Source organism: Miscanthus floridulus, chromosome 18 (genome assembly GCF_019320115.1).
Source record: "Miscanthus floridulus cultivar M001 chromosome 18, ASM1932011v1, whole genome shotgun sequence".
NCBI classification, from domain to species: domain Eukaryota; kingdom Viridiplantae; phylum Streptophyta; class Magnoliopsida; order Poales; family Poaceae; genus Miscanthus; species Miscanthus floridulus.
Genome location: NC_089597.1, coordinates 112,262,685 through 112,277,690, shown reverse-complemented (window position 1 = coordinate 112,277,690; position 15,006 = coordinate 112,262,685). Strand labels below are relative to the sequence as shown.

General features: G+C 45.0%; 2 protein-coding genes across 2 annotated transcripts; one reads left to right on the top strand and one right to left on the bottom strand.

The window, feature by feature from the left end:
• The first annotated feature begins 845 nt into the window (after positions 1-845).
• LOC136519398 (phosphoglycerate kinase, cytosolic-like) lies at positions 846-2,321 on the top strand. The gene is made up of 4 exons (XM_066512807.1): positions 846-923; positions 1,018-1,225; positions 1,362-1,439; positions 1,572-2,321. Exons 2-4 carry the CDS (start codon positions 1,031-1,033, stop codon positions 2,130-2,132), a joined length of 834 nt encoding a protein of 277 aa, XP_066368904.1. The 5' UTR covers positions 846-923; positions 1,018-1,030; the 3' UTR covers positions 2,133-2,321.
• A 10,654-nt stretch (positions 2,322-12,975) lies between these two features.
• LOC136522165 (14 kDa zinc-binding protein-like) lies at positions 12,976-14,987 on the bottom strand. Its single transcript, XM_066515956.1, has 6 exons — positions 14,831-14,987; positions 14,676-14,735; positions 13,887-13,973; positions 13,669-13,816; positions 13,459-13,576; positions 12,976-13,351 (listed from the first exon to the last, which is right to left on the bottom strand). The coding sequence occupies exons 1-6, from the start codon at positions 14,884-14,886 to the stop codon at positions 13,284-13,286; spliced, it is 537 nt and encodes a 178-aa protein (XP_066372053.1). The 5' UTR covers positions 14,887-14,987; the 3' UTR covers positions 12,976-13,283.
• Between the last annotated feature and the right edge of the window lie 19 nt (positions 14,988-15,006).

Genomic DNA, 15,006 nt, shown 5'->3' with positions numbered 1-15,006 from the left:
ATATGAGTTTTTTTTCTAACAAACATGTCATTTTACCCTTATGAATTATTTTATATTGACGTGTGCGTGATGCACGTGCATGTCCGCTAGTTATCATAAATGCTCTCTCCATTTTAAACTATAAGACGTTTCGGTATTTCTAGATATATTCCTTTATATCAAAGTGCATGGCAAAATTTGTATATCGGGAAAAACCAAAACGTCTTATAATTTAGAATGGAGGAAGTATCTTGCTAATTTTATATGGATTAAAACATGTCTAATTTACATAAATATCTAACAATGATTAGATCAGAAGGTGATATATATTTTTTATCAATCAGCACGTGTGCCATGTCTCTCGTCTGGAGCTTGGAGGGGATGGCCCATGCGTGTGATCGGCGTCCGTATCAAAACTTTCCTTAGGTGTTGTTTGAATCTGGATTAAAAAATACAAAAGTTTTATTAGATTTTGAGATTTTAAAAGTTTGTGTGCCACCGGTGCCCTCAACGCCAGTCCTACTACTATACATGATACATCTTGATCTTTATATGTGTTCATAAAATCAGTATAATTAACATATATGCAACAATGGCTAGTAAATCATGTATATGTATCTACATAATTATTATATAAATGTCTTGTTAGTTTCATGGATTGAAATATGTCTAGTTTACATAAATATCTAACAATGATTAGATCGTAAGGTGCGATGCATTTTTTTAGTCAGCACCGTGTGGACGGAGCCGTGCCATGTCTCTCGTCTGGACTGGATGGCCCATGCATGCGTACGTTGGTACGTCCGTATCAAAGTGTTCCTGATTTTTTTACTATAAAAAGGAAGTTTAGCGCCGGCTCCAGACTCCAGTGACCAAAGCAGCTTCTCTTCATCTCACCTCGCAACCAAATCAATCACCCAAAGTATCCCATCAGCCTTTTCCCGGTAGGGTTCCTAGCTTCTCAGTGTCTTGATCACTAGGATTAAGCTGACAGGTCGACGAACGTTTGCCGTGACTTCTGAATCGGATTTGGTGCAGGGTTTAAGAGAGAATGGCGAGCAAGAAGAGCGTGGGCAACCTGACGGAGGCGGATCTGAAGGGGAAGAAAGTGTTCCTCCGCGCCGACCTCAATGTTCCGCTGGACGACGACCAGAACATCACCGACGACACCTGCATCCGCGCCTCTGTCCCTACCATCAAGTTCTTCACGGAGAAAGGCGCCAAGGTCATCCTGGCTAGCCATCCGGTGAGCAGCGATTTCTTGCTCTGTCTCTCAGAGGTTACTTTGGTCCGATTTGTACCTATTGATTTTTAGGCTGACCTGCTTAATTTTTTCACTTCATGTATTCTATTTCTAAGCTATCACTGTTGTGCTCTCTCAGGGGCGTCGAAATGGTGTCACTCCCAAGTTCAGTTTGAAGCCTCTTGTCCCGCGCTTGTCTGAGCTCCTTGAAGTTGATGTATGTGTTTTGTAAAGATAACCCATGTTTATTCTTTTACATAACATGAAAAATTTGGAACGATAACTCAACTCATATTCCCTACATTTGCTTATATATACGGTATGTTATATTCATTGATTGATATAAAAGGTGGCTATGGCCAATGACTGCATTGCTGAGGACCTCCAGCAGTTGGCTGCTTCATTACCAGATGGAGGTGTTCTGCTCTTAGAAACTGCTAGGTTCTACGAGGAGGAAGAGAAGAACGACCCTGAATTCGCCAAGAAGCTGGCTTCAGTTGCTGATATTTGTGTAAACGTTGACTTTGCACACGGAGGAGCCCTGCTGGAAGGCGAGGGCCTCCCAGGTGTCTTTGCTTTTGACATAGATGATGGTTTTACCACGGTTAGTGGCATCAAGAACGGGCTGCCGGACAAGACGAGCCACCGCATTTCGACTGATGATGGTGTGAGCTCGGAGCTGCCAGTAGGCACGAGCCGCAGGACCCTCCCAGCAGGTGTCTTTGCCTATGAGATCACTAGTGAAGACAAGAAGGTGATCCACCACATTTCGAGTGATGGTGGTCGTCGTGCGAGCACGAAGGTGCAGGAAGGCAAGGGCCTCCCAGGTGTCTTTGATTGGAGTGGTGAAGCTGGCTCGGTTGTTGCTGGCGAGAGCAGGGTGGAAGACAAGTATATCGAACACATTTGACTGATGGTGGTGGTGCGAACACAAAGGTGCAGGGCCTTCCAGGTGTCTTTGATTTGGACTACACATTTGCGTCGCCTAGAAGGTGTGTGTCAGATGAACAATGAATAAATTTTGCCCTTGTGCGCACGGAGATGTGCCCGGGGCAAACAGATATGCCATGGATGTGCTATGTATTCTGCTGTATATCTACCCCCCCCCCCCCCCCCCCCCCCCCCCCCCCCCCCTCCCCCCTTTCGGATATCTAAAACCCTTTTGCAGTACCTTTGTTTGGTCCTGGTCGCTACTCCTCTACCTTAGCCTACAAGGCATTCTTGATCGGGCAATAAACTGGCATTTCAGGCGCAAAGAACCTCTGAAAAAACAGAGCAATTATTTATAGTCATAATTTTGTATTTGAAGTTCAAACATTTTGAAATTTAATTTTTTCAAACGATCTCAGATGAAAATCGACCAATACCAAAGTCATAGATCTCGATGAGAACTACAACTTTGTAATCGATGACTTTTTTATTTAAAATCATTTGAGGTCCTAAAAGTGTGGCTCAAGTTTTCGTGAATTTAAATTCAAATTTGTCAAACGACCTCGGATGAAAAAACAACAAAAACCAAAGTTGTAGATCTCGATAGAACTACAAGTTTATAGTTAATGATTTTTTTCATTTGAAGTTGTTTAGGGTCCCAAATATTCATTTTAAAATCCTAAAAATGAATACTAGGAGAATAGATATGTCATATAGACACAAGTAACTTTGGGGTGGAGTGGTTAGAGGAGCTACATGCGAGAACACATGTCTAAAGTTCGAATACCGCTGTGCGGCATGTGTATTTAAGCATGAAAAATCAAGTGACTTGTGAACTGGATTCTCGGGATTAAAACAAAAATTTTTGCATCATCACTGTCAATGATTCTCTAGAGCCACAGGTTGCCAAAACCGGCAGTAACAGGGGGTTTAGAGCTAGCTGTGATGACGTTTCTGTAGTAGTGTTTCTTTCTTCTTTCATTAGGCTGTGTGCATTGTTTGGAACTCTTTTTTAATCTTAATGAAAAAACATTATCAGCACATTTTTCTAAAAAGTTTGGCCCTTCACAAATTTCTTAGCGACATATTGTACTCATCTATCATCATACCGTATTGGGTCATTGCTTTAAGACCCTTGTGAGAACAGAATCACTATAGCTTAACTCTTGATGACTTCAGTGTGCCTCGTGTTGCAAACGTCCTGTGTCGGCCACTGTTTCATTTCAACACCTCAGGAGCCTCCCCAACTTGATCGTCTCAGCCTTGAGGTGCTTTGCCGGCTGTCGTCATGTAAACTGAATGTACTATGCTATTATGAGAAATGGCTTATGTGCTACTCCATCACCCGTCACTATTTAGTAGTGAAAACATCTAGCTCCTAATTTGATTTTGGTGATAATGATTGTTGGAAATGAACTTGTGTATTCCAGGAGGGGCAAAGCCCAAAAGTACACGGGGTACATATATGCAATAAAGCCCTTGGCACAATGAAGTATGTACATCAAATATATGACCCCCCCCCCCCCCTCAAACGGTGGAACCGGTGGTGGATCATGGAACCTGAGTTTGGATAGATAAAATTGGTGACATAGCGAAGAGTGATGTCACACCCAATTTTAAGGATAAAAAGGGGTGCAAAACCTTATGTGCGCCTAGAGATCAGTTACACACATAAGCCAACAAATTGCGAAGTGTATCATCACCAATGTTTATTACATCACGAATAAGACAGAGTTATTACATAAAGAGGGACTCCAACATCTATGGGCGATACTTATGGGGAAGCTCCTCATACATCTTTGGCAAATTGAGGCACACCCTTTGTTCGTCTATCACCTGCTGATGCCTCTTGATAGCTTCCTGCTGCGCCTTCAATTGATTCTCCAATCGGCGAATCTTTGACACAGACTCATAACCAAAGTGTACCATTGCTTCAGTGGTTAGATCCGTGCCCTGCGGGTCCATCATCGCCCATCCCAATTCTGGGTGTTGATGAGGAAGGAATCGATATTGATCATCCTTCATGTCTTCGAATCGTCGACCACGGAGGCCTATGCAAGCTTCAGCGGCTGCATCTTCTATGCCGTCCTCCATGGTAGTATGGTGACCATGGTGTGCATTGTTTGAATCCAGCTGATAAGCGCCTTTCTGCTCATCCTTGATGGTGATGCACACCCTAACCTTCCAGTAGGTGTCTTCAAGAGGGTGCGTATGCTCTTCGCAGGCGTATTCTACAGCTGCATCCCAGTCGCTGTAGTAGGTCTGAAGCAGGCTCATGAGTCGGTGATGTGAAACGGAGGATTCACACCCCGGCTTATACCACACCTTTATTGTCCACCCTAATGGCGGGATCGGCTCATCCTCTTCAACAATGTCTTCCTCTTCATTTTCGGACAAGTCAACGACCTCAACTTCTTAAGGTTCCTCCTGAGCGGGCTCAGGCGTAGATACTGGTGTTGGCGGATCGAATTCTTGTTCCTGGGGTCCTTCCTCCTCAGGCTCCATGGACAAACCTTGTGGCGGGTAGTACCCCCAGTGCTGATGCGGGCAGTCTTGTGGGCACGAGGCATCTACAGAATTAGACTTAGTTAGATTAGGTTAGAAGCAATAATTTTCATAATAGAATAAGACAAAAGAAGCATAAAACTTTAGCAAATACCAAGGGTGAGATAGAAATCATGAAATGAGTGAAGCAAAAGAAGCTAAAAACGACCATTGCTAACTAGGCTTATGTCCTACAGTCAACACGGCTCTGATACCAATCTGTCACACCCAATTTTAAGGATAAAAAGGGGTGCAAAACCTTATGTGCGCCCAGAGATCAGTCACACACATAAGCTGACAAATTACGAAGTGTATCATCACCAATATTTATTACATCACGAATAAGATAGAGTTATTACATAATTATAACGAAGGTAATAAAAAAATCTCTTGCGGAAGCTCCATTTCACAGGGACGTCGACTGGTTGACCACAAGTCTAGTAGTCCTCAGGAAAATCATCACACCCAAAGTCATCTGTTACCCATCCGGGATTTTTATCCAATAATGAAAATAAACAAGCGTAAGTACATGTCGTACTCAACAAGTGTAACACGGGGTTCATGAGGCTCAAAAGGCTAGACATAGGTTTAACAGCATTCAACTTTTAGTTGTCACAATTTTAGCTTAAGAGTAGCATCAAGTTGTTTCAGTTCCCATTGCCAAACACATGATCAAATGTAAACATGAATAATGAATAGCATAAACAGGTAATACTTAGTGATCATCTATTCCATAAGGGTTCCAAGGCCGCTCGTGACCGCGAGCTCCGTTTGGCCGGTCATGGCACCACCGTCGGAAGTCTGCCGCCGGCACTGTTCCGGCGTGTGTTTTTTTTCTCTTTCGCCAGATCAGATCCAGGCCGTTCGGATCTAATCCAACGGCCCAAAACCGAAGATACCCTTTCGCTGCTGATTTTGCAAATACGTACTTATAATTACTTCGGTGTTAACCCGCGGTCCTTTGCGCATTTCACAGTTTATGTTTCTTTCTTTCGAAAGCGTATTTTCGTTCGGTTGGACTGAAATACGTTTTCAATTATTTACAGTTTTGCCATTCAACTTGTTTTAGCCATAATTTCTTCGTTTTAACTCCGATTTGATCCGTTCAAGTTGCATTAGGTTCGTAATTAAGTAATCTACTTGTTTATGCTACTGTAAAGTCGATTTCCAACTTTTATAATTTGAGCTTAGATCTAATCTATTATTTGCCTATAGGAAATCTTGTATAATTCATAACTTCTCCGTTTTAGATCCGATTTTTGTGATCTTCGTGTCCGTGTGTTCGTAGCGAGACGTAGATTCGTTTTTCAAACTTTTCATCTTGACTCTTTGCTGTTGGTGTACTGTTCTAATCTATAGCCTTGTTTGCTTTGCATGATTGCTCCTGGATGCTTGTATGTTGCTGTGGTTATCAAGTATAGACGGTGAGCAGTTCGTGGGAGATCAAGGGTACGACTTTGACGAGCAGGACCAGCAGGAGTACTTTGCTCAAGGCAAGTATAGCATGGGATCATCCTTCTTTCCTATTCACTTTAATTCATTAAATTCATGTTGCATGTGTCATCTTGATAAGGATTTCCTAGAATTGAATTATTACCTTGTCACCTAAGGGTTATGCATTCGGGTAGCTTTGCTAGTGCTCAATTAAACCATGATCTTGTAGCTTGACTAATGGTATATGCAATAAACATTAAAACGTGACTTTTTAGCAACATAGAAACAGGGGGCTGGAGTGTTTAGCTACTTTCTAAATGCTTCAGATTCCTCTCCCTAAGGACTTATCTGTAAGTGATCATCTGGGACTTACAGTACAGCTGTGAGGGCTACATGGCTCTGGCTTTAGCTCAGTATAAGGACCTTTTCTAGCTTGTTAGTGGTTACCTTTATGGCGCAAGAGGGGTGTGTTCCGGGTTGGATATAGTGCGGCCTCTGTCCGTCAGCGTATAGGCTACGCGTAATTGTGCCTGTCGAAAGGGGAGCTCTACATTCGTAGGCCACAGAAACCTAGCGGCCCAAACTTGTTAGATGAACCTTTGAAAGGCTTCATAGTGACCCCTGCCTGCTCACCTTGGAAGTGTTTTGGGAGTTATAAACCCGGGCAAATGGGTATCATGACTCACAGTAAAAGTGTACAACCTCTGCAGAGTGTAAAACTGGTATATCAGCCGTGCTCACAGTCACGAGCGGCCTTGGAACCCTTATAGAATAGATGATCACTAAGTATTACCTGTTTATGCTATTCATTATTCATGTTTACATTTGATCATGTGTTTGGCAATGGGAACTGAAACAACTTGATGCTACTCTTAAGCTAAAATTGTGACAACTAAAAGTTGAACGCTGTTAAACCTGTGTCTAGCCTTTTGAGCCTCATGAACCCCGTGTTACACTTGTTGAGTACGACATGTACTTACGCTTGTTTATTTTCATTATTGGATAAAAATCCCGGATGGGTAACAGATGACTTTGGGTGTGATGATTTTCTTGAGGACTACTAGACTTGTGGTCAACCAGTCGACGTCCCGGTGAAATGGAGCTTCCGCGAGAGATCTTTTTATTACCTTCGTTATAATTATGTAATAAATCTGTCTTATTCGTGATGTAATAAATATTGGTGATGATACACTTCGTAATTTGTCGGCTTATGTGTGTGACTGATCTCTGGGCGCACATAAGGTTTTACACCCCTTTTTATCCTTAAAATTGGGTGTGATAAGTGATAACATTATCCTACAGTTGTGCCCAGCAAGTGTACGAGGCATCATCACTAATATGCTTGGTGAGCTCATTGTTCACCGGATCTCAAGCAACACTAATAGCACCGGTACTGTTAAATAACAAAGAAGTTGGGACAAAAGATGAAACACCAAAATGCTCATGTAACGATGATACCTCTGTTTACATCGGACAGATCGAATAAGAGCAAAGGGACATTTCAATACTAACTCACTAGAATCATATGGAAGCTAGTGCCATTTGCTTGGCTTATAGCCCTGACACTAGTATGAGTATACATCACTAATAAGGGGGTGTTTGGATCCAGCTACTAAAATTTAAGAGGTACGTCGAGAAGATGTTGCATGGGGTGTTCGGATACTAATAAAAAAATAAATTACATAATCCGTCAGTACTCCACGAGACGAATTTTTAAGCCTAATTAATCCGTCATTAGCACATTTACTGTAGCAAGACATTGTCAAATCATAGACTGATTAGGCTCAAAAGATTCGTCTCGCAAATTAGTCTCAAACTATGTAATTAGTTTAGTAATTAGTCTATATTTAATACTCCATGCATGTGTCCAAACATCCGATAGGACCACGACTAAAATTTAGGAGGGACAACCAAACACCCTCTAAGCCACGAAGAACTAATGTAGGTAGATGCAGACCACATAAATGTCCTAATCAATGATACCCAGTGGCGGAACCAGGGGGTAGGCAGGGCCGTGCCCCCCCCCCCCCCCCACCCCCCCCCCCCCCCACCCCAACGAAGCACAGTACATGCTATTTAATACCTATATAAATATTTAAATTTAGGATTAAGTCCACTTTTGGCTCCTCAACTATTAGGTTTGTCTAATTTTGACCATCAACTATAAAACCGTCTAGTGCTGGTACCCAAACTGTCAAAACCGTTCACTTTTAGCACCTGGGCGCCGGCAGGGTTGTTTTGATCGACGTGGAGCGGGTTTGACCACACCACGCTGGCATTGACCGCCACATAGGACGCTGACCTCTATCACAGTGACATGTGCAGCCCACGTGTCACCCACTCATCCCTCCTTCTCCATCTCACGGCAGTGCCCTCACCGCCGCCGCCTAAACCGGCCACGGATCCGGAATAAGCCGAGGTCGACGCCAGCCTCTACCGCCGTTTGGGAGCCGCCATCAATGGCCATCTCTGCCAGGATCCTCCCCACGGCCGGGCCCATCTTGAATCCATGCCATGAGAACCCTGCCCCGACCACCACGTCCCGCCCGAACTCCCGGCCGTCGGCGCCGAGGAAGTCCATGACGAAGTCGGTGTCGGGGGGCGAGGCACCCTATGCGGCAGACAATCACCGCTGCCCCCCTCCCCCATCGTGGCCGGCAGGCGAAATCCCGCCGCCGCCCCCTGCATGCTAATGCGACCGGAGCTACGCCTTGCACGCACGAGGCGGAGAAGAAGAGGAGGGGCCCGGGTGCCGACAGAGAAGAAGAAGAGGGCGCCTGCACTCGCAGCAGGAAGCACGCGCGGCCTCTTGCGCCGTGGCCTTGTGCGGCCTTAGCGCCCGTAGCCGGCGGTCTCCACGCCCGCCACAACGGCCAAGCTGCTCCGCTCCATCTCCGGGGCGTGGACCTCCCCATCAGGCCGCTGCACATGCTCCACCTATACTGGCGTGTGAAGCCCGGCCTGGACCAGACCCTGTCGACGAGGCCGCTGAGCACGCCGCCGTGGTCGCTGAGCGCGGTGACCCACCCGTCGTCGCCCGAGCCCGGGGGCACGATGAAGGCGAGCGCGGCGTTGGCGCATGGGCCCATGGAGAGGTGCGGCGTCGACGTGAGGATGCGATAGCCGGCCTTGGCCTCGGCAGCGGCCCAGAGGCGGCGGCCGAGGCGCACCATGCAGAGGTACCGCGGCTGTGCGTAGGTGTCGCGGATGATGCGGGAATCGCCGTGCGAGGAGCCCAGCGGGTGGAGCGCGCGGGCGACAGCCGCGGCCTCGCTGGCGGCCGATGGGTCGGCGTAGAGGGACTTGATGAGGTCGTTTAGGGAGCAGTGGAAGAGGGTGTCCACCAGCGACGGCGCCACGGTGGGCGCCGGCGGGGTGGAGGCCATCAACAGCGGTGGCTGAAGAGGAAAAGGAGGGAGAGGATGAGTGATTGACATGTGGGCCCCACATGTCACTAAGATGAAGGCCGATGTCCTACGTGGCGGTCAATGCCAGCGTGGTGTGGTCAAACCCGCTCTACGTCGGTCAAAACAGCCCCGCCTGCGCCCAGGTGCTAAAAATGAACGGTTTTGACAGTTTGAGTACCAGCATTGGACAATTTTGTAGTTGAGGGTCAAAATTAGATGAACCCAATAATTGAGGAGCCAAAAGTGGATTTAATCCTTAAATTTATAACACAAAAATATCAATTTTCACTCATTTTTTATTAAAATATTATGATTTTGGTTATAAATAGTGTAAAAGTTTTTAAAAAGTTCTTGAAACATATAATTATGTATATTTTATCATACTAAAAAATACGATCATATTTGTCGGGCCTCCCTTAATCAAAATCACTGGTTCCACATCTGATGATGCCACTAAGCAAAAAGATGAGGCTAGCATAGCAGAAGCAGAGCTCACAATACCGGCAATGCCAGTACTAGGAGGATGAAGCTAGTCGAGCTTCTAAAAACGCTGAGAATCATACCTATGGGGGCAGACGGCCAGTACCAACCAGAACTCATGTGTTGAGATCCTAAACACGACAAGAGTCGCAGTCAAGAATAACACGCAACCATAATCATTGTCTTGGCCAGTGGAGATTAGTTGCACCATCAGGGCTAATTTGGAATCTCAAATCCCCTTGGGATCCCTGACTTTTCCTAGGGTGGGAAATCCATGGAAAAATAATTTGAATAATTATTTAGTTCATCATGGAGGGGTTTTCCACCCCTGGGTGTGGCTTCCTTCCAAATTAGCCCTCGGATTGAGAACATATATAAGAAACACTAGTAGGAACATGAAAAGAGGAGGACATTAGAGTTTCATGTCCGACAACAGAAAGAAGGGAGCCGTCAGTGGTATGAACAATAATAGGATAGGAGTACGGATAGAGGAAAGACCGGCATGACCATGAGTCATGTGGAAAGAAGTATACTAGAGTCAAGAATCCATGGTGTAGTACCTGAAGTGGATGGTGGTACCTTAGTGGAAGACTAAGAAGTACCAATAGAAGTTGAAAGTTCAAAGGCTACAGTAATATAACTAGCAACCCCGGTAGGTGAAGAGGTTGCAAGGCGACGGAGCAACATGAGTATCTCCTGTGTCTCAGAACTATCCAAGCTACTCTAAGATCCTCCAGTAGAAGCATTGCTAGGACCCTGTGAGGAATGACCACCGCATGAACGGCAACCCAAACCCTAATCCTAGAGCCTGGCTCTAGATACCACGCTGGGAATGAGCTTGTGAATGCAAGAGTGGTGCCAAGGCTTTCTTGATGTAATTGTTAGTCCTACTAATCATGATGTAATTGTTAGTCATATATTTGATGTATATATACTTCATTATAAATAAGCCAAATTACCAATAACTAGTAGAAACAGTAATCTTCTTGAGAGAAAAGAATTAAACAAAATCCAGTGGTAATCAAATCAAGATAAAATTAGAATTTATTCTACTATGATATCATATTTAAAAATGCACCGGCGGATGTAGCAAAGGTGGATAGAAGCCTAGCTACTAACTGAATCTATACAAGTATACAAGCAATAATTCATGACGCAAAGAAAAAAACAATTATAGGTTTGAAAAACTGAATAATTGACTTGTCTCCCCCTTTTAATCTCTGCTTGTGGTTAAGCATTAAGCTTTCTTTAGTAGAAAGAAATGAAGAAAAAAAACGAATGAGTAATACTGGCAGCTTCAACCTCTTACACCAGTATAATTATTTAGTAGTATGCATTCTAAAGCCTGCATTGTCAGCTTATCCTGATGCCTCGCTGAGAAACCAGCAACTACCTAATGCCAACACATTAACACAAATTGCTCGTTCGGGGACTCTTTTTTTTTTTTTTTTGAGAAACCACGAAGTATACACGAATCCTACTCCTGTGACTCCTGTGACATGCATGATGCTTGGTTTAATAAAGATGAAACAAGCACATACCGGCGAAGGAACTCATCTGTCGGGAGCCTCCACGATGCTTTGCCGCCCTTTGCTGGTTGCGAGAGAGTGAAGCTGCAAAACATGATCTGGTGAAGCGTCACCGATCGAGCACTTGAGAGGCCGGCCGGCGTTTGAGCAGCCAGATCATGCTGGCAGCTTCAACCTCTCACAACAGCAAAGTGTTCTTCCTTCCTTCCCCACCCGGATTTGGGACGCTCAAACGAGCAGAAGAGGACTGAGGAGAGCATGCATGCAGCTACAGCTTTGGCGTGTGCGAAGGCAAGGGGGACGGCGAGACGAGACGAAATCAGAGCACGACTGCGCGAGCCATGCACTGATGCACGGACGGAGGCTGCATTGCACTGGAGGATGTTAAGCAGAGCACTACGACATACATGCACGCATGCATGGTCCCTCGTGCGCCCACCCGGCCAACCCCTCCTCGTGACGCTGCCGTTTTGCGCCCCAGACGCTGTCGTGCTCGCTGCGTCTGCACGTATTCGTATGCGTCTCTGTTGTGTAGCCTGTCCTCGCGTTGGTAGCCCAGCAGGCTGTGTCCTGACATGGGCAGCTCGGCGCCATCTGATTCTTAATTGCGACCTCTCAATGCAACTAACCAACCTGTTTTGATTGCAAGCAACGTCTCTTTCCTCCCCTAAAGAATTCAACCTTCCAACAATGGATTCAATCTTTCAACAATCTGTCTTTTCGATCTCTTCCAGAACGGAATCAATATTTCAGCAATTGTCTTCTCTCTTCCAGACGAGCATGTACTGGGTGAAGGTTAGCATCCAGCGTGCCAAGTTGCTGATGGGGGATGTGGGATGGGCAGACAAGATGTACCTTAACACCAGAAATGAGCTGTGCTTGACTTGAAAATTTGGTGTTTAGCATGCAATAATTCTATTAAAGTGATTATGATGGCCGAACAACCTGATAACACTTCCGTTTTGCTTATTATAAGCACCGAGCAGAATTATGGCCACCAATCATTATTCTTGCAGGATGCGGAGTTGTTGTGTTTCCTATCAATCGTTATTCCATCATGTATGTGTATCATATAAGTGTGTTACTGCATGTTTTCTGAATCATATCGTCGCTTTATCAGTTTTCTAGCACAGGAAAACCTAGGGATCAATTACCCGGGCACCATCATGTATTATGTATGTATCAGAAAAGTGTGTTACGGCATGCCTTCTGAATCGTATATCGCTTCACCAGTTTTCAATTCCCAGGGCATACCGCCTCTGCTTGTAAAATTTCACCTGGCTCGGGTGAAATTTGGTGCTCTGGATGTGTATACATGTGCGGCAAATGATATCAGAAGGAAGTCCTACATTTGGATGTTTGACCCAGCTGCTTTCATCTGGACTCCCAAAATAAAAATAATTAACAATCCCGCCCAGCACTTGGATGGTTAAAACAATCTTGAAGATGTGCTATGTGGGTAAAAATATATGTTCATGGAAGGGCCATCTGAAATATGCACGGCTGATTGTTTGCCAGGATAATTCTAAACCTGTTTAATATTCTAAAAGAATCTGCTGCAAAAGTTTTTCCTTAGTAAAATGTTGCAAAAGCTCAGTAATTCCAGAGATGAGTGCTCAAAGGGGGCCATCACAGGGGCAGCTCTTTCTCTTTTTGGAACAACACTCAGACAAGCAGCAAACTCACAAAGAGGGTATGCTCGACACAAAAGAAATCATACATGTCCCCCTTTGTAATTTAACCAGGGGGCCACTTCATCTGCCTTCCACCGAGTACATGCAAGTGCAGATGATAGACAGATTGACCTGTGGACAGATAAATGACACACCATTAGCATAAAAATGAAAACATTTGGAGAGAAGAAACAGAAAAAAAAAATATGTGGGATAAAGGTTGCCCATGAGCTCCTTACATCCTTCAGCTCCATTGTTGATGACAACACGGTACCCATTTGCTACACCTTCCTTTTCTGCTACTACTTTCGCTGCGTAGAGAAGCTGGCCCAGAATTTCAGTATGCTTTGGCTCAGCCTAAGAACATGTAACAATGTCATAAAAGTCATGGTAAAATGTTTTACAGACTGGCCTCCTTTTGTGCACATAATATGAACTACACTACATACCTTGTTTAATCCAGTTAGTCCATCTCTCACTTTTGGGATAACTAAAACGTGCACAGGGGCTTGTGGATTAATATCTCTAAATGCCAACACATTTTCGTCTTCATATACAATGCTTGAAGGAATTTCCTTTGCAATGATCTTGTCGAAACTGAGCAAATTAAATGAAAATGAATATTCAGTGCCACAAAACAGAGTACAAGCAAGCTTATGAGATCTACATGGTTGGTCCTCCAGTATCAGCGGTGGCGGAGGCTGCTTTGGCAGCAGCTTCTTCATTTGTTGATGAAGCAATATGGCGCACAAATCTAAAGTAGCAGGGAAATGTATCAGAAATCAATTTTAGAGCATTTAAGGACCATAAGTGTGTAAAGGGCTAAAAGAGATGACTCCAAAAAATTCAAAGAACCTGAAGTTAGCAGAAGCTCAAGATAATTAGCTACTGAAAGTAGCCCGATCTGGTTGAATATTGACTTCAATCAATTTGCAGACACAAGTTTTTATGACCACTATAACAAACTTGGAGGCCACAATGACCATTTTGCAGAAGATCTGGAAGGGGTAACAAAGGTTATGAGTCCTTCCTCCCTGCTATTGACTACCAATTGACTGAAATCAAGTATGTCCACAGAAGACTAGATCGCTTGGGGTACTTATCATGTATTGATTTCTAGTGAACCTGGATGTTGTCCTAACACAAAAGCTTATGTCAGGAATGATTTTCCTGTGCCTTAATAATCACCTTGCAGTGTCCATGTCTAAGTATGAGGGAGTTTCTCTCCGCTCCGTCAAGTGTTTAAACTGACATTCAATGTTAACTCTGGAACAATTACAACTCTAAACACGGTTGTCCTACAAATTATTCTAGAACCAAGCATAGCTTTCGTTAGCTACCAAACAGTGAGAGGAATTGTACTATCCACTAGGATACCATCAGCAAGCAGGTAAATGCAGAAGATAGTAGACCAGGCCGCAAGCAACCACTCAAATCCAAAGAAAAAGATAGCCACCTTTGGGGAGGCACGCGGTGGGGGACCCGGAGACCCTGCGGCCGCAGCGAAGCAGAGCGCCTGTAACAACAGAGGGAAAGACGAGTTGGGTCGGAAGGGATTGGATGCGATAGCTGCTCCAAACTACTGTAGTAGAGCAGAATCGAAGAGATTACCTGAGGAGAGAGGACGTGGACGCCGTGAGCGTGGCTGCCGCCGCCCTGGTCGCCATGGGAGGCGATGGTGGTGGAGAGCGGAGTGGTGCAGCCGTGCGGGGGGATGCGGCTTCCGCGGCCGGCGCCTCCCGTGCTGAGCCAGTGAGCCCACGAGACATTCATGATAGCCGTCCGAT

Coding starts and splice junctions, on each gene's coding strand:
- LOC136522165 (XM_066515956.1), bottom strand. CDS start 14,886: ATGGCGACCAGGGCGGCGGCAGCCACGCTCACGGCGTCCACGTCCTCT. Junction 13,974..14,675: donor CACCGCGTGCCTCCCCAAAG/GTGGCTATCTTT, acceptor CTGCTACTTTAG/ATTTGTGCGCCATATTGCTT. Junction 13,817..13,886: donor GATACTGGAGGACCAACCAT/GTAGATCTCATA, acceptor TAATTTGCTCAG/TTTCGACAAGATCATTGCAA.
- LOC136519398 (XM_066512807.1), top strand. CDS start 1,031: ATGGCGAGCAAGAAGAGCGTGGGCAACCTGACGGAGGCGGATCTGAAG. Junction 1,226..1,361: donor TCATCCTGGCTAGCCATCCG/GTGAGCAGCGAT, acceptor GTGCTCTCTCAG/GGGCGTCGAAATGGTGTCAC. Junction 1,440..1,571: donor CTGAGCTCCTTGAAGTTGAT/GTATGTGTTTTG, acceptor TTGATATAAAAG/GTGGCTATGGCCAATGACTG.